The 25,869-nt window shown below is 36.1% G+C and overlaps 1 protein-coding gene across 1 annotated transcript in view; it reads left to right on the forward strand.

Annotated features, from left to right (window-relative positions):
• Positions 1-1,657: 1,657 nt before the first annotated feature.
• Positions 1,658-25,869, forward strand: part of smc1al (structural maintenance of chromosomes 1A, like) — a 39,622-nt gene continuing 15,410 nt past the window's right edge. Inside the window, 13 exon segments of the mRNA XM_056448889.1 lie at positions 1,658-2,052; positions 8,192-8,380; positions 13,951-14,063; positions 16,588-16,791; positions 16,926-17,164; positions 20,375-20,633; positions 23,880-24,020; positions 24,102-24,138; positions 24,141-24,183; positions 24,273-24,372; positions 25,195-25,302; positions 25,397-25,582; positions 25,666-25,845. Of these exon segments, the coding sequence (XP_056304864.1) occupies positions 1,944-2,052; positions 8,192-8,380; positions 13,951-14,063; positions 16,588-16,791; positions 16,926-17,164; positions 20,375-20,633; positions 23,880-24,020; positions 24,102-24,138; positions 24,141-24,183; positions 24,273-24,372; positions 25,195-25,302; positions 25,397-25,582; positions 25,666-25,845 (1,908 nt within the window). The 5' untranslated portion in view covers positions 1,658-1,943.

Below are 25,869 nucleotides of genomic sequence, written 5' to 3' on the forward strand. Positions count from 1 at the left end.
CTCAAACTTTTTAATTCCGCCAAAATAGGTATTAGATAAAGATATCAATAGGGGATGAACATATAATTTAAAAGGCCTTGCGTTTATTTAACCCTTACAGATTTTGGCAAAGTCTTGTAGATGGTATTTTGGCTAAAAATATTAGGGTAATTAAAATTTTTTTTTAAATAGATGAGTAAATAACTGATGTTCTCCTCTGCTGAAAACAGAGGAGTCTGTTCTCACCTCTCAGAGCATTCTGATCAGTTAAGAAAAAAATATTAATGCATTTAAAATATTACAAATATTTAATGCATGATTGTTTATTCAAAATAAACCAGGGCTAAGCATAACATGTTTTCATAAAATAAGTTGATCAAGTTGTAATAAGTGTTTTAAGTTTACAGAAAACTAGAAAGCAATAATTGACTATTTTGACAGTGTTTTCTTAAATGCATATTCCACAAAATTGAGATTCTGCTGCTATGATAGAGATGATTGTGATTTTCAATCACAAACTGCTCTTTGCACATCAGCATTGTTAAGTTGTTTGACAATTTTAGAAACATGCTGTTATTAAAAGAAATGCATCATAACTTTTTGATGCATTTTATCCATTTTTCATGATATATTTGTGATTGTTTTTTTTGTAATCTGTTGATTTATCGCAGAATCACTGATATCGTGATTGAAGCAACAGTGCACGGCACAGCAGCAAAACGCTTCATAAACTTGGTGATAAAAAATAAGCCTCTGATTTATACATTAGTTTCAAATTGTTTCAAATCAATTTCTTTTATTTTTTTAATAAAAAAAGCTCAATAATCTGCCAATTAGGGTAAATAAAAGAATATTGTTTTTGGTTTTAAAGAAGATTATTTGACTTATCTCATTGGCAGATTAATTTGTTCACTTTACAGAAAAAAAATTCACTTAATTTAGAATTATTTCTGAAAACTGACATTTTTTTCTAGATATTTAGCAATACGCTATATGCGAATATATGCTATTTGAACTACAAAATGCATTTTTTTTCAGTGTTAACATTTATCCATTTTAAAAAAATGATCTTTATTGTCACTATTCTTGACTGTTTGGCAGCGTTTTGTGACTGAATAATAATAAAATTAAGTATGCTATTGGCTACTTCCAGCTGTTTTTGTTTCTGTCAACATTAATTACAGCTTAGGTTAATGTTTTGTGTCTAATTGTTTAGTTTTGTGGCATCATTAGGCAGTTGATCAATAGGCAGTTGTTTCTGCAGTATAATATTTGGAATTGTCTTTAAACATTTTATGATTTAAGCAACACAGCTACAGCAAATAAAATCGATAATGCATCTTTTAAATTTACAGTGTGCAAATAAATCAAGGATCGACGATAATTTGTCACATTGTTTGCACCAAGGGGGCCCCAAATAAAATCCTGCTTAGGGCCCCCTGAAGGCTTGGGCCGGCCCTGATTTTAGGTATTTTACTCAATCTAGGTTAGAGATATAACAGCCACACAGGACTGGGTGACCGGTTTAAGATGGCGGTGGTATTGACGTGCCATCCAGTGGCTCACGAGGCGTCTATCTATCTATTATGTCATGTCTATGGCGACAGCGTCCCCACGAAGGAGTTCTCGCGAGATAGTTTGTTTAAGGGTTTAACTTGAAATCTCGCGATATGTGTTGTGTTTATGGAACAGTTAGCGCGCGCTGCAGGCTTCTGCTTTCCGCCTGTTTTTGGTTTTGCTACGACAGATAACTTGAGTGTATTGTAATGGTTTAGTTTCGGGTTTGTTCTGCTGTGAAGTGCGGTTATTTTAGTGAAATATTTGTTAATGTTTGACTAAATTTGACGTGTCTCAGATATTGTTACTTTGTTGTCGTTGTTCGTGCTAGCAACAGACACCCAGGTCTTATTCGGACACTTCACGTTTTATAATTTTTTTTTTATCTTTGGAGTAGGTGGTTCAGCATGGGCTACTTAAAGTTGATAGAGATCGAAAATTTTAAGTCTTACAAAGGTAGACAGATAATCGGGCCTTTCCACAAGTTTACTGCTATTATTGGGCCGAATGGATCGGGTAAGTGTGTCCTCCCATACAATTTTTTTAACGTCACACATTTAACAAACGCAAAGGTTAAGTATAATTACGCCCTAAAACATTTTTAAAAGTATCTGAGCATTCAGTAATGTTCGCCATACAACTTTAAAATAAAGGTCAGTTGAGGGAATACTTTTGGCTTCATTTGCATTGGGGGTTGATGTTTGGGTGTGTGTGTTTTTTTTAAGTGTCAGATAATATGATGTACCAATCTTTAGTCTTTATGAGGATTTCTGATGTTGAATTATTTTCATAAGTTAGAAACACCCACACAACTGAAATCTGACATGAACTAGGTGTTTACTTTATCACAGGCTCTATATATATTTTTTTATTGCTAATGGAACTATAGCCCTTGCACTGTTATCATGGTCCATATATATAGAGGCTACATATGTTAGCTTGAGGAATTAACATATTTTCAAATTACATTGTATAATGTCAAAATAATTAAAAACATAATGCTTCGTATAGTACTTAAAGTATGGTGCAGGTTGCTGGGATGCACAGCTATTATTATTTTTTTTTCCAAGCCTGCTCATTTTTGGGAAGTTGTGCTCATGTAGCCTCCACCACTCCAGTGGTTCAGACTTACTGTCAGCATCAGGGGACATCAATTAGTCGCATGGTCTAAAAGGGTTGTGCTTATTCTCTTAATGAGTTACGGGTGCATTAAACCAATCAGAGTCTCATCTATTCCCTTTAAGAGTCAGTTGCGTCGCGCCGTGGCGCATTTAGTGTTTACATGGCAGACTTTGGAAAAACTGAATGCTTCAGTAGCAAGAGAACAGTTAAACAGACCATCTGCAGCACGAGGAAAAAGATTGAGCCTCCTTCATTTGGCCTCTTTCATTTTACTTTACTCCTTTACTTTTGTGGATAAGGAAATGGTGTTGTACACACTTCACTGAAGCCATCCATTAGCCTACATATTTAATTTAGTTTAAGTGCAAAGAAATGTTTCAAAACTATTTCTGAACTCGGTTCAAATTTACAGAAAACGAATAAATGAACAATAATAACGAATAGTGGTCAAGAAACTGAGTTCTATCCAAACACACGTGCTATTCTAATGCCCCATATGGCAATGCATGTCTCCAAAACCCGACAGGTGGACAAATCTAAATCTGTTTTTAATAAAACAAATATAAATATGCATATAATAAATAATACTATTACTAATAATAACATTATACAAATGCAAATTGTCATCAATAAACCAAAAAAAAAGCCCCCCCGACATGAAGGCATGGAGGTAGTGCAGGCTTGACGCTTACCTTTTTCAGAAGGAGCTTTCAACATTTCTCTCTCTCTCTCTCTCTCTCTCTCTCGCTCTCTCTCTCTCTCTCTCTCTCTCTCTCTCTCTCTCTCTCTCTCTCTCTCTCTCTCTCTCTCTCTCTCTCTCTCTCTCTCTCTCTCTCTCTCTTTATTCAAAAATTTGCTTTATATTGGCATGACAAATGTATAGCCAAAGCATTTATAAGGTTTACGTTAAAGACAAAAGAACATGCATGTATAATAAAAAAAGCACAGTAAATGGTAGTAGTGGTTGTAAAAAGATGTATACATATAATTAAATAAAAATAATATATTATTCAATATATTATTATTTAATATATCATTGTTATTCAATATATCATATTATTCATATATATCAATAAAATACTAATAGATGAGAATAAACTATATTTTAACAATCAACATTTTATGATAAAGCAGTAATAATAACAAAATTAATCAGTATATTTACAATAACCCATTTATAATAATCTAGCTGTGTGTGTGTGTGTGTGTGTGTGTGTGTGTGTGTGTGTGTGTGTGTGTGTGTGCGCGCATTTGCAAGCGCATCAATGATGTTTTTATTGGTCTCCTCTCTTTTTTTGTGACAGGCAATAATGTGTTGTGCCCCTGGAAGGACACAGTCAGTTTTTTTCCCTTAGTAAATACTGAAGCTGTGTTTTATTGTCTAACTGAGTGAATTGTGGGTAAATGCTCTGCAGTTTGGGGTAGAATGTTTCTCTGATGTCTTGATAGTTTGTACAGCGAGTGAGGAAGTGTTCCTCCGTCTCCACCTCTGCCTGGGCACAGTGTGGGCAGATGCGGCTTACTCTAGGTTGCCAGTTCTGTCTGTATCGACCCGTTGTGACAGTCAGGCTGTGAGCACTTAGTCTGTATTTGGTTATTGTTGTTCTTAATTTACTATCCATTACTGCGCTCAGATATGTTGCTGTGGTATAATCTCTATTTAGGTCTAAATAACATTGAAGTTTACTTTGTTTTCCTGCTGCTTCATTCCAGTGAATCAGATACTCTTCTTTTCATGCATTTAATATTTAATTGGGCTTAATTTTGTGGATGAACATGTCTTGGTGCTGCCTGCTATTAGTCATATTAGTTGTGTTGGTTTGTGTTTGTAGCTTCGGGACAACCGAATCTGGGGACTTTTGTCAATGTCCATTTTGTTTGGATTTTTGAGGGCTTTAAAATGATAAAAGTTGAGGTCATTCATTTTTATATGTTTCCAAAATGTAAGGGCTTGTTTCTCAGTGCACATGAGTAGGGGATACTGGCCCAATTCTGCCTTGCATGCATTGCTGGGTGTGTTCCTCTGTACTTTGAGGATGCTCCTACAGAACTCTGCATGTAGGCTTTCTATTGGATTTTTATCAGACTTCTCAAACTCATCACTGAATGGAAAACCATTTTTTAATTGAGGACTGCTGTGTTTCAGCATATCGTTAGGAATTCCATCTGAGGCACAGGACAAATTTTCGCGTTAACTCTTTTAATTGTTTTGGGATATCTATATGGATTAGCTGATCTATTAAGAGTATTTTCTAATATATGTAATTGGGAGTAAGCATGGGATGATAATCGTGTTCAAGGTATACCGTGGTTTGGAAAAGTCAAGATTTTTAAACCGGCAAAATTTTCTGTAATACCTTAATAATTATTATTATTATATATATATAATTTAAAAAACATTTATTTATTTAGTTTTAGTTCTTTAGGACAGCAGTATCTCCAGCTGAAAAAATATCCAAAGTTGCCATTTTAAATTGCAAAGAAATCTGTGTTTTTGAAACAAATGAAGACGGCAGAAGTCAACGATTCATTTAAATTATTTAGCCTGACGTGTTTACTGCTCCAAAATATTATAAATGTTTCAAAAAATAGAATATATCGTTTTCAAAGGGGAAAAAAAATTGTTTTTTACCCAGACATTTAAAAAGAATATATTTTAGAGCAGTGAGCACAATACCGTGAAACCGTGATATTTTTATCCAAAGTTATCACACCATCAGTATCTAATACCGGCCCATGCCTAATTGGGAGGTCAGATGTTTTTGTTTTTGGTTCAGTTCGTTTGGTGAATACAGTTTTTCTTTAATGTTTGGTCCAGAAATTTGGGTTTTCAATGCATTTAGATTCTTTGGATTAAATTTTTAGTTTTATCTCACACACTATAAGGACACATATTTCATTAACAAGTAAAATGTGTTGTTTTTGCACTGTTTAGAGCAAGTTCGTTCTTCCGGTCTAAAAAGTCATTGGTCATTGAGTTTTCACCCTGTCTGTGCATTAATTTATGTGAAATAGTTGATTTGAACCAATCAGCAACTTCATTAATATGCAAATGATAGATTTATGGCTTGTTTAGCTGTTAGAGTGTTCAGAGACATACTTTTTGTGCTAATAGCTTAGTCTAACTCAGGCTAGAGTGTATGAAAGATTGTTTATTTCTGCAGTCCAACATATCTTTTTTATTAAATTATGAAAAAAAGCTTACACCACACAGTTTTTAATAAATCATTTTTAACTAAGTTTTCTATGAACAGGATTTGATTATAACTGCAGATCAATGACGGTGCGAAATAGCCTACTGTAACATCTGCAATTATATAAAATAAATAAATAAATGCAACATATATGTACACATACAGACCCTTACAGTCTCTGACAAAATATAGCCCACAGTCAGAGCAAACCTCTCATTTGTGTCTGTAATCTTCAGCAGCACATGCAGCCTCTGTTAGAGAGTCATTCCATCATTCTGAGTTCATAATAGTCCAAAAGGTGATAATAATAGTTAAACATAGCAGTTTGTTCACGTTTGCTAAAAAATAATGTGCTCCTTTTTCCCCGGCTTCTCCTTTGTTTTTTCACTTGTCACTCTCGTGTTTGTCAGTTTCTGATAGGATCGGGTTTCAAAAGCACGTCAATAATCAAGCGCACGTTTTAATCATAAGCTCAAGAAGTTTATTTCAGATATAGACGCGCGACGAGCGCAAGCAAGCGAAACGCTTCAGACTGGCTCGTAAAAAACTAAGGTGCACAGGGTAAATCTGCTCTTCTTTTTGGCATTGTTGCTGTTCATCAAGATGACGACAAGGTTTGTTTGAGCCCCGGTAGACCATGGCTCGTTATTGTATATAATTATGCTGAAATCTCTTGACTGTATTTTAAACATGGCGGCTCTTTTGTTTTCATTCTGGCTTTCGGTACACTTTCTCGTGTTTGGTACCCTTTCGAAAGGGTGCTGAAAAAGTGGTACGGTTCGATTCGGTAGCCTTTTGACAGTGGAAACGGCCATAAAAGCGTACCAAACCATACCGTACCTTACCACTCAGTGGAAATGGGCCATTAGGTACCCTTTGACTGTGGCAACGGCCATAAAAGCGAACCGAACCGAACTGTACCGTACCATACCACTCAGTGGAAACGAGCCATATGATCAGCTGCACCTCAAGAATAAGTTTTACATGTTTTTTTAACGTTTTTAAAACAGTACGTTTGTAAAAAAGTCAGTAAAATCACTATGCAATTCGTCGCCACAGCCCCATATCAGTATAATTATAAAAGAAGAAGCTTCAATCCTAGTTTGTGGACGTTAATGACCTGTTTCCACCGATTCTTTCACCAACCTAAAACATGAACAAACTGCCATGTATAACTATTATCATCACCTTTTGGACTATTATGAACTCTGAATGATGGAATTACTCTCTAACAGAGGCTACATGTGCTGGTGAAGATTAAAGATGCAGATGAGAGGTTTGCTCTGACTGTGGGCTATGCTGCATGTTGTTTTTGAACCCAAATAAGGACTTAATGTATGCTGTGTGTAGCTTATCTGTAATTGGTAACATATCTGAAACCGTAAGGGTCTGTATGTGTTCATATATGTTCATTTATTTATTTTATGTAATCGCAGACGTTACAGTAGGCTATTTCGCACTCTCATTGATTTGCAGTTATAATCAAATCCTGTTTATAGAAAGGTTAGTAAGAAACATTTATATACAAGTATTTATGTGTATAAACCATCTGTTTTGTGAGAAATATTTCTCATATGATATGTGAATGACCGGTTTGACTTTACTCTGACATTTCCTCGAGCGAGAATGACGTTGACTGAAACTTTTTCGTACACCACGCCCACCACCCATGGTACCCTTTAGGCAGTGGAAACGCAAGTCTGATAAAGGTGACCCGTACTGAACCAGACAGTGGAAACGGGCCATAAATCAGGTTTATTTTGTACATTAACATAAGCGATATTAATACAGCAGTGCATATTAACGTGTGTACTGTCACATTTGCTGTGTAGAAACAGTGCAAAGTTAAATGTGCATGATCTTTGCGTGAACTTTGTAATAACGTTGTTTGTGACTCACCATTGCAGAAACGCTTGAATTAACTCCACAACAAATACATCAAATAACCATTGGGAAAGTTTGTGGCAAAGGCGCAGACTCAGAGCTGAAAATGCTCCTATTAAGAAAGGTTTATTGAGCTATAGGTATTTTGAGCTGAAACTTTACAGAAATATTCTGGAGACGCAAAAGACGTATTTTAAATATTGAAAAGGGGGTAAAATAGGTGACAATTAATTACTTTAAGCCACAGAAGTCAACTGTTTATAGTAGAGTTCCAGCTTATTGGGGAGTGGTTTGATGCTTGTATAGGGTGGTTTAACCAGCAGGGTAATGAGACCTTCATGCACTCGTAGGGAACATACCACCACCCTCATTCTTTGTATTATTTAATTGCTACATAATCATATTTTACAATTTCAACATGATTATTTTGTCTAAAGAAAGATTTTTTTTCTTAGGAAAATCCAATCTCATGGATGCCATCAGCTTTGTTCTGGCAGAGAAGACCAGCAATTTACGTGTAAAAACGTTAAAGGATTTGATTCATGGAGCTCCTGTGGGAAAACCTGCTGCTAACCGAGCATTTGTGACCATGGTGTACCAGCAGGATGGTGGACAGGAACTTTCATTTTCCAGGATCATCATAGGTACACATTCACACATTTTTAAAAAGATTGTTGTGGCTAAAAATGTCATTTTGAATTAATGCAAAAAGAATTTCTGTTTCTAAAAAAAGTGACCATTCTGTATCTTTATTTCAATGTAATTTTCTTGTTTTTAACCCCTGGAGCATATAATCACACTGGTGTGATTTACAACATTCAGTTTGTCATGTCAAAATCAAATCAAATTACTTTTATTGTCACATTAGTAGGTCCTCAAGCATCACACAAATGCACAGCAACTGTACGTATAGGGTGTATACACAACTCTAATACAGTAATAACAATTACATAAGATAAATAAAACTGTTAAAGATACACATAAAAAGTGAAACATTCAGTTTGTAATAGCAGGATGGTTCTGTATACCTTATTTTAAAAGCCCATTGTGAAAGCCCATTATTGCAAGGTTACAGTGGGAGGAAAAAGCAAAGAAAAATACAAGGCAGGGGGACCTTTAATATCTTATAATAATACAAGAATTGTAAATTGTCAACGTATGCAAGAAAAGGAGACCATGTTTCAAAAAATTTCCTTTTTGAACTTCTTAGAGTACATTCGTTTTTTTTTTTCAAGCTGAATTAAATACATCACATCTTAAGGCCCTTCAAAGGTATTAATAAGTCTTAATTTTTACAAGGTCTTAAATTTTGTTCAAGCGTTGTTCAACAGCTTTGACTCCAAAAAAGCATAAATATATTTATTTTCCTCCTAATATTACCACGGCGTGTTCGATCCATGTGATTGGTTCGGGCTGGGGCCAAGCTCCTACATCCAGGTGATGTCACGTAATTTGTGACAAACGTGGGAAGGTGATGTGACGATATCCACATGTAGCAAAACCGTAGAGCAAAACTGATGGCAAAATGGGAAAATATAAGCTTGCGTACTCCTGGTTGGTGAAAGACGAGTTTAAACAATGGTTGAAGCCTGTCGCTGAAAACAACGGTGTGATTTATTCTTTCAAGCTTTGTTTCTTCCGAGCTTATTTGAGTTCTTTTGCACAGTTGTGCTCCATTGATTTATTTAACTTCAACTTTTTATTAAGTTAAAGGTTTGATACTGATTAGAACTTGAAGTGGCTTAATTTTCTTAGAAGGTCTTTAAAAAGTCTTAAAAGGGTATTGAAATTACTTTTAGGATTCCTGCATATACCCTGTTCCCTTATCGAGTCAAACTTTGGTCAAGCACGACATCGTGTGTGGATGACCTCTAAAACTTTACTGGGATCACGAAAATGCCAGCCTTACATTTCTTGCCCCTTAAAGAGCCCATATTATAGATGAAATAGGGTCATATTTAGGTTGTAAGGGTCTCCAACAACAGTCTAATATGCATGCAAGGTCAAAAAACACTTTGGTCTTATAATCTGCATTTATTTTTACCTAATTATCCCAGCGACTCCCATATGAATCGTTCAGCGATTCATTTGTTCCCAAACCCCTCCTCAGCGCGAAGCTAATCTGCGCTGATTGGACCGATGACAGCCTGCTGCGATTGGTCGACAACACTGACAGGCTTCAGCACGAGGCAGAGTGAAATGCCCAGCTGCTAATCTACAATATAAAAGTAGTCACAGTGCACACGCGCTTCATAGTGGATTTTGGCTGCCAGTGGGTGAATGTAAACAGACGATGGACTAGAAAATACTGACGACTATTTTATTGAGCAAAAAGTCCAAGAACTGGCGAGGAGGTCACAGTCTTCTTGCTCTTTTCACACACACACACACACACACACGCACACACGCACACACACACACACACACACACACAGGGCCTGCGCGTCCATAGAGAAGCGGCTGAATAGAGAGGGCGCGGCGCTCAGTTATATACGCGAATACCCGTGCGTTACACACACGAGGAGACACAGACACACACACACACACACAGAGGGCCGGCGCGTCCATAGAGAAGCGGCTGAATAGAGAGGGCGCGGCGCTCAGTTATATCCGCGAATACCCGTGCGTTACACACACGAGGAGACACACACACACACACACACACAGGGCCGGCGCGTCCATAGAGGAGCGGCGCTCCGTTATATCCGCGAATACCCGTGCGTTACACACACGAGGAGACAATAATATTGAGCTGAAATATTTTGAAACTTGTCCGTTGCATGTGTGTAAACAGCTGACGATCCGTAATCAAAGCGGCACGCGTCGCGTTTTCAACGTGGCTTTACACGCGATATGAGAATATAAAGAGTTAACCTGATACAGCACACGCAGTTACAAGTAACAAAACACAACTAAATACATCATTTGCAAGATAGAGTAAACGAGGCAATAATTTTAATCGCACTTACTTACACTTGTGAAATGGGGGTAGAAACTGATTCATGATACACTGATCCATCAGTCTTTACTGATCCTTCCTTTAACAAACTGAAGAAGTCTTCTTTGAAAGCATATAGTTTTCAGAAGCACTCAGAACTGCTCAAGGCTGGGCTATATTGCTGATGTTTCATCTTTGATTAGACTGTCCATAATATCCATCTGCACAGCGTGACTTCATTCGACCAGTGTCTGTGTGTGACTCTGTGTGTGTGTGTGTGACTTTTTTTTCTGTTAGTGGGCGGGGCCGCAGGTTTCAAATCTCCCGGGTTTGCGCGCCCAACTACTTGTGTTTCGTAGCTGCGTCATCGCAAAACACCTAATGACTCGTTATCAAGACGACTCGTTTGAAGCACTATGAGTCGACTCTTTTATAGATGAATCAATAGTTTTAAATACTGTACACTTACAGATTTAAGCCTTAGCTGGATATTTCACTTTACTTAGAGCTATGTTACACACTACAGGGAAGGGCATTTTCAAAAACCCATAATATGGGCTCTTTAAAGTTATTTATGCACTGGCCCTTTTTTAAATACACTCTCAGATCTTTCTCAAATGTCAAGCAGATGACAAGCTCAACCACTCAATAGCTAGATGTTATCTGTCTGAATTGATCAAATAATCGTTGCAATGTGCTAAGTAAATATTTATATTTATATGGTGTTTCTGTACAACATAAAACAATGTTACAAATAACATTCTGTATGTGCATTCTAATACCCATATTTGATTAAGTAGGCTTAAAGGGACCATATACTGCATTGGTTTAATGTTAAATTGTTCTCTGATATCTACATAGTTGGTTTAATAAGCTCATTTATTACTCCATAAAAATACTGCTAGAATGAGAAGGTCCATGATTGACCATATATGGTTTGTATCTTGAATATTAATGAGCTCTGCCCTGACGTTCCACTCTTACAGACACACACATAAGGCATGATGCATGCTGAACCCAGACAAATATAAACCCAATCAGAGTAACGTTAACCTATTTTGCAGAAAGAAAAACAGAATGAAAGAGATGTCGCGATGTATATTGAAGCTATATTTTAAAAGAAAGCACCCAGGACTTAGTATGAACTTCTGCACGAATGGATGACAGTTGAGCTAAATGATTTGACACTATTCAACAGTCTACATGTGTTTGTAGAAACAAATGCATCACGTTTCTTAATAAACACGATTAATTAACAAAAGATGTTACTAAACATACCTTATGCCTCTTCGGAGTGGAGATGAATAAATGTATAGTCTTGCATTAGGCGTTTTGAAGTGATTTTGAACATGCCTTGTGCTGCCATTGGCCAGTAACACACAGTAAACAATTTGGGGCTCGCGTTTTCCCACATACATCCCCACATACACAGTCCCACATACATAGTAAGTAAAATATGTTTGAAATAACTAAGGGAGAAAAATTATTACTGTTGTATCACTAGAAAACGTTTGGCTTATTGAACGCAGCCTGAAGCACACACATTAATGATTTCAGAGCTTTTTTATTTTCCCAGAGTTGCATGTGAGTCATGTTTTCTTAGCTGCTCTTTAGAACCGGGGTATTACACTTTCGGAATTTACATTAGAAAGAGGAAACAGTGGGGCTTGAGGCCCATTTCCATATACTGATCTCATATTATTCTATTATGCCTTGGCATGCCCAGATTTTCATTATTGGACACCTTTGATTATATTAAGTTAATAAACAGGCAATTAGTTAACTAATGGTTTTAATGAATGTGTAAGAATGGGTTTTAACCACAACAGTTTGAACTAGTTCTGCCGAGTGAATAAAAAGTTATCAGCATGATGGTAAACATTTTTTACATTTCTAGTCATACCATTCTTCTGTAAAATTTTTCCAAAAACGGAAATAAGGGCAGTATTAGTAACTTAAATGTTATTATGTGATTGTATTGTATTACAATATGGAGCAATTAAGTGTTGATGTTAAATCAAAAGTAATTCACAAATACTTGAAAATGAGATTATTTAATGACTAATTCTCTATGGTTACAACTGAATTAATTAACCTTCTAAAATGATAAAATATGAAATGATAAAAACTTATGATAATAATTGTACCCAGCTTAAATGTAAAAATAAAGTTACCAGAGATAGAAATAGAGACGGGGAGGCAGAGACAAAGAGAGTGAGTAGGCCTCAAAGAAAGCCTAAGAGCAGTGGAGCCAGAGAAGATGGACTCCAGAACAGGAGAGAAGCAGAGCAGGAAAGCGCAGAGATGGAAAAGACGATGTGACTAAAGCCCAAATACTGAGACGTTCAAACTGACCAATCATAATCATACAAAATCTTACAGAAAATCTGAAGTCAGGGACAGCCCTAGCGATCAGTTTCAAGGTCAGGACAGGTCCTGATAAGCATGACTGAGATATCATCTCCTTAAACAGTTTGGCTTCATCTCTCGAGTGACCCAGGACAAGCTCATCTGCAAGAAGTCTTACTCACAGAACCCTGAAGAGTGAGATGAGGCACATTTCAGACTTGGTAGATTCCATGCTGCCACCCAAGGCCAAACTAAAGGATCACGGTTTTGGGAACTGAAATCCCATTTCTGGAGATTATTAATTAGAGGCTGAATCTGAAAATTCTGGATGTATATATTCTTCTCTTGAATGAAGAAGGCATGCGAGTGAATGAAAATGCGTGTATGCGAAAGGAAAATTTGAGTTTATGAGTGAAAATGTGTGTGTAAGGAAAATATGAGTGTAAGAGTGCTAAAATGAAATATGGCCTGTACGGCCCCCATTCTCAACTGCACAAACAAGTTCAGACTCTTGATTACAATGCATCGGAACCCAAAATAAATACAAATACACCACAAATGTACATGTAAATCAGTTGATTTCTGTAGGCTGTATATCCAATGATGGCTGAAAACTTGCTTTTATACAATGTTTTATTTAAACTGTAAATAAAGACAAAGTTAACTTGGTCACATTAATTTATTTTGGCAGCCTGATATTGAGCAATACATGCTCTAGACCTGTAGATAAATTTTTAATACCTTATTTGCTTTTGCATTCATGGATCAAGCAGACATTATGATTGATTGCCCTTTATTGGTATGCTCTAAGTAGGTAATTTGGGGCTGCTTTAGTAAAATAGTTTAATAATTGTGCAGCCCTTACACAGCGTGGTGTGTTTTGAATATTTTTTTCCCATATTTTCCTGCTTTTTATGTTTTGTTTAGGTTCCTCTTCAGAGTACCGCATCAATAATAAAGTGGTGGGTCTGTCTGACTACAGTGAGCAACTAGAGAAACTGGGAATCCTCATCAAGGCTAGAAACTTCCTTGTCTTTCAGGTAATCAGATCTGCTCATATTACAGTTTGAAACATCTGTAATTTCTTACATGTTTTATTTATAAGTTTTTCAGTTTTTTTTTTTGTTTTTAAAATGAATTCTTACATTTATCAAAAAGACAGTAGTGGAACAGATGTTGCTAGCCTTAAAATTAAGTTAAAATATAATATAACAACTAATTTTGTATTTTTGTCATTTCTGATATTTGGGATTTAGATTGAATGTAAGTAGAACAATGTAAACATTGTAAACTAAGCTTGGTAGATTCAAATAATGTAGTGTAAAAACATTGTGAAACATCAATATCTGTGCATTGTCTATTAATATAAAAAGCTTATTAGATCTATAGGTATTATGAAGTATTACAAATAATGTATAGTTTTATACATTATATTTATCTCTTTAAAAATTGCTTAAATTGGCTAATAAAACACAAGGTAGGCCTACTGGGCAAAAAGGGGATGTCTCTCAGACAATTTTAGAAGCTGTCATTCATTCATTCTCACCATACTCAAGGTCTTGGTCTCTTTTTCATCTCTTGTTTATCCTCATAGCATCCACGTGGGATAAAAGAATGGCATTCTAACTGTCTTTCGTGAAACGCAGTTGCAGTTTAAGTTATAGTAAATTGGACTCATTTAACGTAGCGTTGCTACGCAAAAAAGTTTATAAATGGATGCTACACTTCCGACTGTACATTGTGTTTTCCTTTCCTTATGATGCACAGAGTTTTGAGGTAAAGGACGTTTTCATTTGCCATTCACTGACAGTCGGACAGCCTCATCCAGTTCATCAAACTCCGTCTTTTAAAATCGAAATTAAAAGCGGAAAACAGTCTCCTCATAAAAGCCAGCGTATCAGCGGGCTGCTACATTGAAAACATATGGTTTGATTCGCGCCTTCTGATTGGTTCTCAGGATATAGCGGCTTTTCCTGTCAAAGGCAAGTGGCGTTTAGCGGCTTTTGCCAACAAACTGTTATTTCTGAATGCGCTGACGCTGGGATTTAGTTGATTAGAAGCAAATCTATTTGTTAATGATGTACTACGTGCCTAAATCATTCACTCAATGTCATTATCTCATTTTTGGTGGAAGTGACGTTTAGCGGATTTTGCATCTGAACTCTTCATATATATATATATAAATATATACATACATATATACATACATATATATATATATATATATATATATATATATATATATATATATATTATATATATATATATATATATATATATATAAGTAAAATATTCTGTATATTTTGTCATCATGGTAAAAATTAATGATGGTAAAATCTTCTTTCTGTTAAACAGAAATTGGGGAAAAATATACAGGGAGGCTAATAATTGTCACTTCAACTATATAATTATTAATTTACCTATGATATTTTTTCTTTTGGAGAAAGGCTTATTTGTTTTATTTTGGCTAGAATAAAAGCAGGTTTAAATACTTTGAAACCTATTTTAAGGTCAATATTTTTTTATTGTTTGCTAGAGAAACTACTGTTATACAATGACTTGCCTAATTAAACTAATCAAGCCTTTGGATCGCACTTTAATCTAGATACTAGTATCTTGAAAAATATCTAATAAAATATTATGTACTGTCATCATAGCAAAGATAAAATAAATCAGTTATTAGAAATGAGTTATTAGTTAAATCTATTATGTTTAGAAATGTGTTGAAGAAAAACTTTTCCATTAAACAGAAATTGGGGGAAAGGGGTCGCTAATAATTTATTAGGGCTAATAATTCTGACTTCAACTTTATATATACAGTTATTTTCCTCCCTGTAAATAAGCAATAGAATAAAAATATGAAACAAACTGTGCTTTAAGCATCTTCACTATATGGAAAAAACTTTAATTATAGCTACAAAAGTCCTTCAGTCAAGAGCAGTGAGTGATTTTCTTCTTTTGTTGTTTGATTAATGATAAAAACAGTCGGCAGCAGGAATATTGTGCGCTGTCACTTTAAGGGCAATGTGGTTCTGATTAATGGTTTCACTTTGACGTGTCTTTTGATTCTCAACTCGTTTGGTTATTACATAAATGAGAGTTCATATGAATAATCACTAAACACAGCGTTTTGACACAAATTTGCATGTATTTGACCATTAAAGCGCTCGCATTAAGATGACTTTAGATGTGTGTGCTCTGCTCGTCTCTCAGGCTCAGCACACACACACAACAGCATGCAATCTCTTTCGCGCTTTTAGAAAACATTAATGATTCAAATGTACATCAATGAACGATACGCATCCCGTGCTGCAGACGTTACATTACAATACATGCTTTTAGTCATTTTCGCGTGAACCTGAGCTTTGCAGAGCAACAAGTGTGTACAACTGGAAGGGGGGTGGTATATGATGGAATAATCGTTTTATCTTAATTTATGTTTTTCATAATCGTTAGAAGTCAAAATCTAAACCGAAATTTCAATTAATTGAACAGCCCTACTGTTAATCTGATAGGAGTCTCTTAATTGTTTTGGAATGAAAAAGGATTTATTTTTCTTTAAAGGGTGCTGTGGAGTCAATTGCAATGAAGAACCCCAAGGAGAGAACTGCTCTGTTTGAAGAGATTTCTCGCTCTGGAGAGCTTGCCCAGGAATATGACAGATGCAAAAAAGAAATGGTCAAGGCTGAAGAGGACACGCAGTTTAACTACCATCGCAAGAAAAACATAGCTGCTGAAAGAAAAGAAGCCAAGCAGGAAAAAGAGGAGGTGGGCTCCTAGTATTGTAGTATGTAATCATGCAAGAAAATCACTTTTCCTCAGTGTAGAAATAGATTAATTTAGGTGCTAGAAAGCCTGAAAGCAGAAATGCAAATTATGTTTTTTCCTCCCGTCATATGCAGGCAGAGCGTTATCAGCGGCTGAAGGACGAGGTGGTGCGGGCTCATGTACAGTTACAGCTGTTTAAACTGTACCACAATGAATCAGAGATTGAGAAACTTAACAGAGAGCTGGCCCACCGCAATAAAGAGATTGATAAAGACAGAAAACGCATGGACCGTGTGGAGGAAGAGTTGAAAGACAAAAAGAAGGAGCTCGGCAGAATGATGAGAGACCAACAGATGATTGAGAAAGAGATCAAGTGAGTTTAAACCTTCTAAATACAGGGTGTCCGCGGCATCTTAAAAGTATTAAAAGTTGATAAATCAATTATGAGAAAATGAAGGCCCTTAAAAGGTATTAAAAAGTCTTAATCAGGTTTTTACGAGGTCTTAAATTTAGTGTAAGCGTTGTCCAAAGTGATTGACTCCAAAAAAAGCATAAATATATTTATTTTCCTCGATTGGTTCGGGCCGGGTGCGTCCACCCAAGCTCCTCTGTCCGGGTGTTGTCACGTAATTTGCAACAAACGCAGGAAGGTGATGGCGGCCCGTGAGGCAATTTTTTTCGGCCCTCCAAATAGTGTGACCAAGACATCAAAAATAAATTTAGTTCATTCAAAAAAACGGCTGCTATAGTTATGACGTGACATGTGTCTGTTCAATACAGCACGAGCTGCAGTTGAAGGCTGCACAGAGTGTAATTCACCTGACATTAAGCAAGTGGCGTGAGCAGCCAAAAACATTTGGATACTGAAGCTTAAAGGCTTCTCAACACCGCATTTCTGTTGCACGGAATGAAACTACTGCAACTAAACAAAGTTATGCCACCTGTGCGCTAGTTTAAAGTTCCGAGCTTATAGCTACACCAAGGCTAATATGCACGCACACTGGATTAACTATAGCAGCAGGCTATCTTTTCTCACATCTTTTCTGCACGCAAGTTCGTTATTTCCTATATTAGAATATATGCCAATATGCGTGTGCAAGCCGAGCGATACGCTTGCGCCTTTCAGAGGCACCAAGTAGAAAACATCTCACGCCGTAGCGGTGAGAGTTGTGCCTGGCTTTCAGTGCAATGTAAACAAAATATATGTTAGACGAATTATTGCAAATTATTAAAATTGTTATGTATGAAAGCAGATGATAAGAACAGTTCATTTAAATACTTGCCAAATATAAAGCTTAAATTTACATTAGACATAACCGTGAAACAGGTGAAACCATGATTATTCTTCAGACTACATAATCGTACAACCAAAATATATAATTGTTGCATCCATAATAGTTATTCACTTCAAAATATAACATATAAATGTGTCTAAATGTAGAAGAAGTCTACTTAAGCAATGCACTGCTTTTTTGTGCTTTGAAATACAACACTTGAATGTTTGGAAAAAAAAAGAAGCCTATTGCACAATGCAGTGATGTTACGTTGTTTCAAAATACAATGTATTAACATTTTATTGTAGAAAAATAAAACGTGGGTGTCTTAAGGAGCAAAAATACAACATATGGGCTCTTATATGCTGTTGTGTCATTACTCGTATTGCAAGTCATATCTCTCCGGCCCTTCATTTGGGATGCTTTTCATGAACTGGCCCTGACAAACTAATTGAATAGCCCTACCATAGAGCAAAACAGATGGCAAAATGGGATAATGCAAGTTTGCATACTCCTGGTTAGAGAAACACGAGTTGAAACAGTGGCTAAAACCTGTCGCTGAAAACAACCACGTAATTTATTCTTTCAAAGTTTGTTTCTTGCGAGCTTATCTAAGTTTTGTTGCACGATTGTGCTCCATTCATTTATTTAACTACAACTGTTTATTAGCAACTGTTTATTAAGTAAAAGGTTTAATACTGATTTGAACTTGAAGTGGCGACAAGGTCTTAATGTTAAGAGAAGGTCTTTAAAAAGTCTTAAAGTATAGAAACTTCCTTTAGCATTCCTGCATATACCCTGTAAATATGTCCCAATTAATCTTAAGAACAAAAAAAAAACTATTTTAATGGTCAAATGGTCAAATACTGTTTGGCCTCAATTCATTGTTGTATTTTACATATTAAAAGGTTTGTAAAAGGCAATGCCTTACAACAGTGTGTGTAGGCTAAAATCAAAGAAAACATTGAGCATGTGGAAGAAAGCAAAATGTATCAATTTGTCTAATATATGTTTAAACATCACCATACTGGACTGCTGACATTAAAATAATTTAAATAGAGAGTTGAGTTGAGTCAAACTGAGTGCTCATAAGGATTTTCACCTGATTTAGTAGTAAATATTATAGCCTACATAACTAAATGATAAAGCAAAATATTAAACGATAACCTCATTTTGCAGCATATAAATGCATTGATTTTAAAAATTACCCTAACAATTTTTAAGAGCCACAACAAATATTAGCAAAAGAGTGTATAAATGTGTAATATTAGCGTTTTGGGAATATTATATTATGCACTTTTTTTAAACTGAAATTTGTTTTGTGTGTAAAATTGCATTAATGCTGATGTAACTGGAAAAGCACTTAAAAGCACCCTGCAGTAACTATATCCCTATGCAGAGTAAAACTGACAAAAGAAACAAGTAAAATGTGTGTATATTAGTGATTTTGTTTCTCTGAAAGGGGACAAGATGTAACCACTAGGCTTTCACAAGACAGAACAAATGTTACAAAGTCCATTTTAGGCCTTAACTGAATTTTTACCCAATGTGTAGTTATTGTATTTTTACCATTTTATATATTGATTTTATAGTGCATTTTTTTTAAACAATCACTGTAGTACTTTCAAATGAATTCTGAAGTCTTAAAACAAGGACAAATCACAATCTTACTCCGTAGCCCTTCAACTTACCCCTAGCCCTCAGTTTCTGCGTTCACATAAAGGGGTCAGGGTTTCCAGATTCTCTTTTTCTTGAAACTGTTGGAGTAAGGGGAAGTGCCATACAGCCCTTTAAAGGAAATTTTATAGGACCACATTACAAATGAAGGGGTATGATAAATTTCCCTGAAGGGCATTAATATGGATTTTTATTACAAACAAGCGTCAGTTTATCAGATTTAAAATATTACTTTATGCTATGACTTTAATAGACCAGTCTGTCTGAAAAGTCTGGTGGCAGGAAATTAGCTTTTTACAGCACATCTGGTATAACATTGTTTTTTTGTGGTTACTTCCATGATTGATCAAATTTATTGTCAAAATCAGCTCTGAGGGGATGTTGAAAGACCACCGCTTGGGTCATAGGAAGTGATTACTAGCTTATTAAAGTCATCACCTAACCAAGCAAAGCTCACTGTTCTGATATTCTCTGTACATAATAAATAAAAATAGCTTTAAGACAAACAAATATGTTGAGTCCTGAGCTATAGCAGAATAAGGGCAGATTAATGAGATATACATTTGTAATTAATTATTTTATTATAAGAGCTTAGAAATTTGTAATATGCTTATCTTTTAACATGTTGACAGGGAGAAGGATGCAGATCTCAATCAGAAGAGGCCTCTGTACATTAAAGCCAAGGAGAACACAGCCCACAAGATCAAGAAATTGGAAGCTGCCCGTAAATCACTTCAGAATGCCCAGAAATGCTACAAAAAACGCAAGGGAGACATGGATGAGCTGGATCGTGAGCAGGGGGCAGTGGAAATGGCCAGACAGGAGTTTGAGGAGCGGATGGAGGAGGAGGCTCAAAGTCAGGGACAAGATCTACAGCTGGAAGAGAACCAGGTACGTGTGACAGATTGCGCTAGACTGGGAAAGGGAACATTCATTTTGAGACTGCAATTTTGTTCTTTGGACATGAAAACATTGTTCTGATGTTACAGTTGCAAAAAAAGTATTACCTGGATTTTTGCATAAATTTCACAAAAACTGTGTTTTTATCTGATCTGAGAACACGTCTGCTTCCTGCCAATCTACAAATATTTGTCTGCTTAAACTAATACCACACAAACATCATATGTTTTCATGTTTTTTTTATTAAACTCAACATTTAAACATCCAAAGTGCCGGTTGGAAAAAGTATGTGAACCTTTGGGTTTAATAACTGGCTGATCCTCATTTCGCAGCAAAAACCTCAACCAAGTTTTTTTTCTGTAGTTGCATACCAGACCTGCACAAAGGTCAGGAGGGATTTTGGATCATTCCTCTTTACAAAAGTGTTTCAAATCAGCAATATTCTTCGTATGTCTGGTTCAATCACTATCTTGAGGTCATGCCACATCATCTCAATCGGGTTGAATTCAGGAATCTGACTGGCCAATCCAGAAGGTGTATTTTCCTCTTTTGCAGTCATTCTGTTGTTATTATACTTTGAGTCATTGTCTTGTTTCATTACTCATGCTCTGAGCTCTAGTTGGTGGACAGATGGTCTTGAAGGACACCTGTGATGCAAAATCAACTTTTGGAAGCTGTTTGAACTGAACTGTGTTTAGTACATTGTGTCCACTGTCATATTGGAGTGATGTATTAATGTGTCTCCATAGTAACGCATAAACAGAATTTGCAAAGAAACTGGAATTAAAAGATCTGTTCAACTCTGTGATCATCTGCACCTCCAGAATGAATTTTACAACTTTAAAACATTTTTAAAACTGTATGTTTTTAGTAAAGATAAGAGTAAAATCACCATGTAATTCATAACTTCTGGATTAAGCACAGCTGCATAGAGGCTATACAATGACGCTTCAAGAAGACATGCAAAAACAGTCTAAAGTTAAACGTGTGTATGTGTGTGTGCTGCAAAGTTCTAGTGGCATCTGTGTGACTCATCTTTGCAGAAATGATGCATCGTCTGCTTGAATAAACTTCACAAATAAACGTACTTGTTATATTTTACTCATAAACTGAATTCATAATCCATAAACTCAATTCTAAATCTGCTTCATCCGTGTCTGTCTCTGCCACTGTGCTGCTCTTCTGATGTGACACAGTAGCTGACACGCATGTGGAAACGATGGCTGAGAAGAACCAGCTCATTTGCATTAAAGGCACAGGCTACAAAAACAGCTACACTGTCATCTGAGCCTAAAATTGGCAGATTTAGGAGGGTATAATAAATTAACTGATGGGTATTTTGAGGCTGAAACTTTACAGACACTTTCTGGAGACACCAAAGACTTCTTACATCTCAACAACTCCATTTTGTTTTCATCTTTCCACAAAATATTTTACCAGTAGTCCTGTGGAACATGATTTCCATACTTGTTTAATGTTTTACTAATTGTAGATTTGCCAACAAAAAATGTTAGCATGTGCTAACATAGATTTCTATAAGTCTTTAGCTGAGACTTTACGATTCTTTACCTCATGGAGCATTCTACGCTGTACTCTTTACAGGATGACCATATTAAGGGAGAGAGTAGCAACAGTGCTGAACTTTTTTCCAATTGTAGACAGTTTTTCTTACGGTAGACACATGCACATCAAGGCTTTTAGATATACTTACAGTATGTTACTCTTTCCAGCTTCATGCAAGTGAACAAATTTTGATTGTATGTCTTACGAGAGCTCCTTTGTGTGGCGAATGGTCATATCAGGCAATGCTTCTTAAGAACAGCCAAGTCAAAACTGGTGTGTGTTTTTGTAGAGCAGGGCAGCTTTAACCAATACATTCAATCTCATACCGTTGATTAGACTTGAGGTTGGCCGACTCCTGGTTTCAGTTAGCTCTTGGAGAATTAATTAGCCTAGGGGTTCACTTACTTTTTACACCCTGCACTGTGAACGTTTACATGTTGTGTTCAATAAAAAAAAGAAAACATAATGTTTGTGTAGTATTAGTTTAAGCAGACTGTTTTTTTATTGTTGTGAAAAAAGAAATCTTTTTTTTTCTAATTTATGCTGAAATCCAAGTAATGCCAAAGGGTTCATATACTTTTTTTGCAACTGTAGTTAAATTCATTCATTTAGTAACATCACTCGCTGATTTCTTTAGCATGCTTTCATCATGACAGTTACTCCAAGTCGCCCTGGGTTGCAAATAATAGTACAACGGCAATTGCATCAGGTATAAAAGCCTGCACACCTTGGCTGTGCGAGATGGATTTCTAAAGCTGTCTAAAGTCTGCTCCAGCTGCGCTCAAGTTACAAAAAAAGTTGTGCACTTCACCAGCTGAAATGATATTGCACGCACCCAAAGCAGACTTCAGCCAACACCACAATGACATCACGTTCGCCACATGCACCAAAGCAAACTTGTGGACATGTCAAATATAAACCAGCCTTTAGGGTGCATGTCCACTAAAGTGTTGCACTGTTCTAAAAACAATTAACTATAAGTGCTATAAGGGCGAAAAAATGCTGTGCTGCTGTTTCTGCAGCCTTACTCGTGCCACATGATGCAGAATTGTTCGGGTACATGGTCTGTGTGCAAACACAAGCACAGTGTTTTTTTGTTAGTTTTGTCATTACAAAATAAGATTGTGTTTTATATTTATATATTACAGCCAGTGTTTACTCAGATTTTCAAAGTGTGGGGTACAAGAGGGGAGGCATGGTAGGGACCTGGTGCTAAGAAAATTACATCAATTGAGATTTTTCTGCATAGTTTCTGTAAATGGTCATTTCCAGCTATGAATGTGAGATTTGAACTCATAATGTCAGCTGAAATGTGTTGAAAATAAACTATATTAAATAAATTACCAATGCATGCATTAATGTAATGCAATTACGTTGTTATTTAATATTTAGCTGACATTCTTATTCATAGTGACTTAAAGTAAACTAAGTTTACTGTTCGTCATCTCCACACTCTTGCTCAGCAAAATAATTTCAACCTTAGGATTCAAACTTGCTCCTAGATTTATAACAGTTCTTTTGTTTAGATTAGATCCTAATGGTATTTTATGGACTGGAAGTGTCATAGATTGCTGTACTCTTTTCTTAAAAAATATTAAATGATATTTACAGCTTCCTTCACTACATTAGTAAAGACTGGATGTATGGTGTAATTTATGGCTTTTTTGTGTTTAGGTTAAGGCATATCACCGTTTGAAGGAGGAGGCGAGTAAGCGAGCAGCTACCCTAGCTCAAGAGCTAGAGAAATTCAACAGAGACCAGAAAGCTGACCAGGACCGTCTGGACCTGGAGGAGAGGAAGAAAATTGAAACAGAGGTTAATAAAGTTTTAGCATTTTTATTTAAAAAAATATATAATTAGCAAACAAATTTAATTTGTTCTAATTGTTATTGATAGGCCAAGATCAAGCAAAAAATCAGAGAGATTGAGGAGAACCAAAACGCATTGAGAAGCTGGAGGACTATATCACCACTAGCAGGTACAAATGCATCGCAAAGCCATGTTTCATCTGGTGAACAGCTGCTGATGCCTGTAGATCATGACTCTTTTTCTGTTTCTCTTCTCCAGGCAGTCTTTGGATGAACAGAAAAGGATGGAAGAGGAACTCACAGAAGAAGTAGAACAGGCCAAACGAAGAATAGATGAGATCAACATGGAACTTAACCAGGTAAGAGATCAGAAAATACTTTATATAGTTTATCTCAATATAGTTCAATCCTTATGTTAAGAAAACATGACAAGTTCAATAAATGTTTGATAAGTGGAAAATATACATCTGGAACTAATTGCCGTGACTGTATTGCAGGGGGGCCACCAGCTGTTGTTAATAGAAAAAAAATTTGAATATATGTAAAAATGTCTGGTCATGATTTAATTTATTATGACTATGGCTTTATTTAAATGATGATTATGATGTTAAAAATTATGATGTTTAAATGACAACAAATAAATAATAAACTGTTACTATGTGTTCACTATTCGGTTGGTTTAATATTAACCAACTTGCTTAACTTTATTTTATTTGCTGAATTCATGTCAACGGGTCCAGTGCTCTAACAGTAGTTCTCTGCTGGTTTTGACTGCTCGTCTGAACTAGAGACCTGCACTAGCAGAACCCGATTCAAGATTTGAGAAGTATAGTAAGATGATACTTAAATTGATAAAATAAGCTGGTGTGGGCTGGTGCTTAAAACCTGCTCAAAAGATATAGTCCATGTAAAATATCATTTCAAAAGGGGAAGCAACAAGTGATGAATCTTGTAAATCTTATAAATAAATAAATTTGATGCTTTAGAATAACCATTTATCTTTTTAATGAGTGTCCTCTGTCATGTCAAGAATTAAACTAGTCTATGTCTGTTTTTTTCTAGGTGTATGTTATCTGATGGAATTTACTAAAGCTGAACTTAGTAAATATTTAATGGCAAAGGTTTATAAATGCATGTAGTAAAAGATCTAATTGATCTAACTATATTTTGTGCATTTTTAGGTGATGGAGCAACTGGGTGATGCTCGTATCGACAGGCAGGAGAATAGCAGACAACAGCGTAAAGCTGAGATCCTGGAGAGCATCAAGAGGCTGTATCCTGGATCAGTGGTAAGAAGGATCTCCTCTGTTACCAGTGTCATTTCTCATTTTCCTTGTGCTCATGAGTGTCTGTATGCTCATGTATGGTCCTTTTGTACTTCAGTACGGGAGACTGATTGACTTGTGCCAGCCTACACAAAAGAAATATCAGATCGCCGTCACTAAAGTGCTGGGCAAAAATATGGATGCCATTATTGTGGATTCTGAAAAGACAGGTCGTGACTGTATCCAGTACATAAAAGAGCAGCGTGGTGAACCTGAGACCTTCCTGCCCCTGGACTACCTGGAGGTGATATTACTGGACTTTTATTTCAATAATTGTGTTTGGCTTAAGCATTGTGACTTGTATTATAATGTGCTCATACTTAACAGGTCAAGCCCACAGATGAGAAGCTGCGTGAGCTGCGTGGTGCTAAATTGGTCATTGATGTAATTCGATATGAGCCACCACAGATTAAGAAAGCCCTGCAATATGCTTGTGGAAATGCCCTGGTATGTGATAATGTGGAAGATGCTCGCAGGATTGCCTTTGGAGGACCATACAGACACAAGGTACAATGGATAAAACGATGTCAG

The sequence above is a fragment of the Danio aesculapii genome, chromosome 23 (assembly GCF_903798145.1).
Source record: "Danio aesculapii chromosome 23, fDanAes4.1, whole genome shotgun sequence".
Classification (NCBI taxonomy): Eukaryota; Metazoa; Chordata; class Actinopteri; order Cypriniformes; family Danionidae; genus Danio; species Danio aesculapii.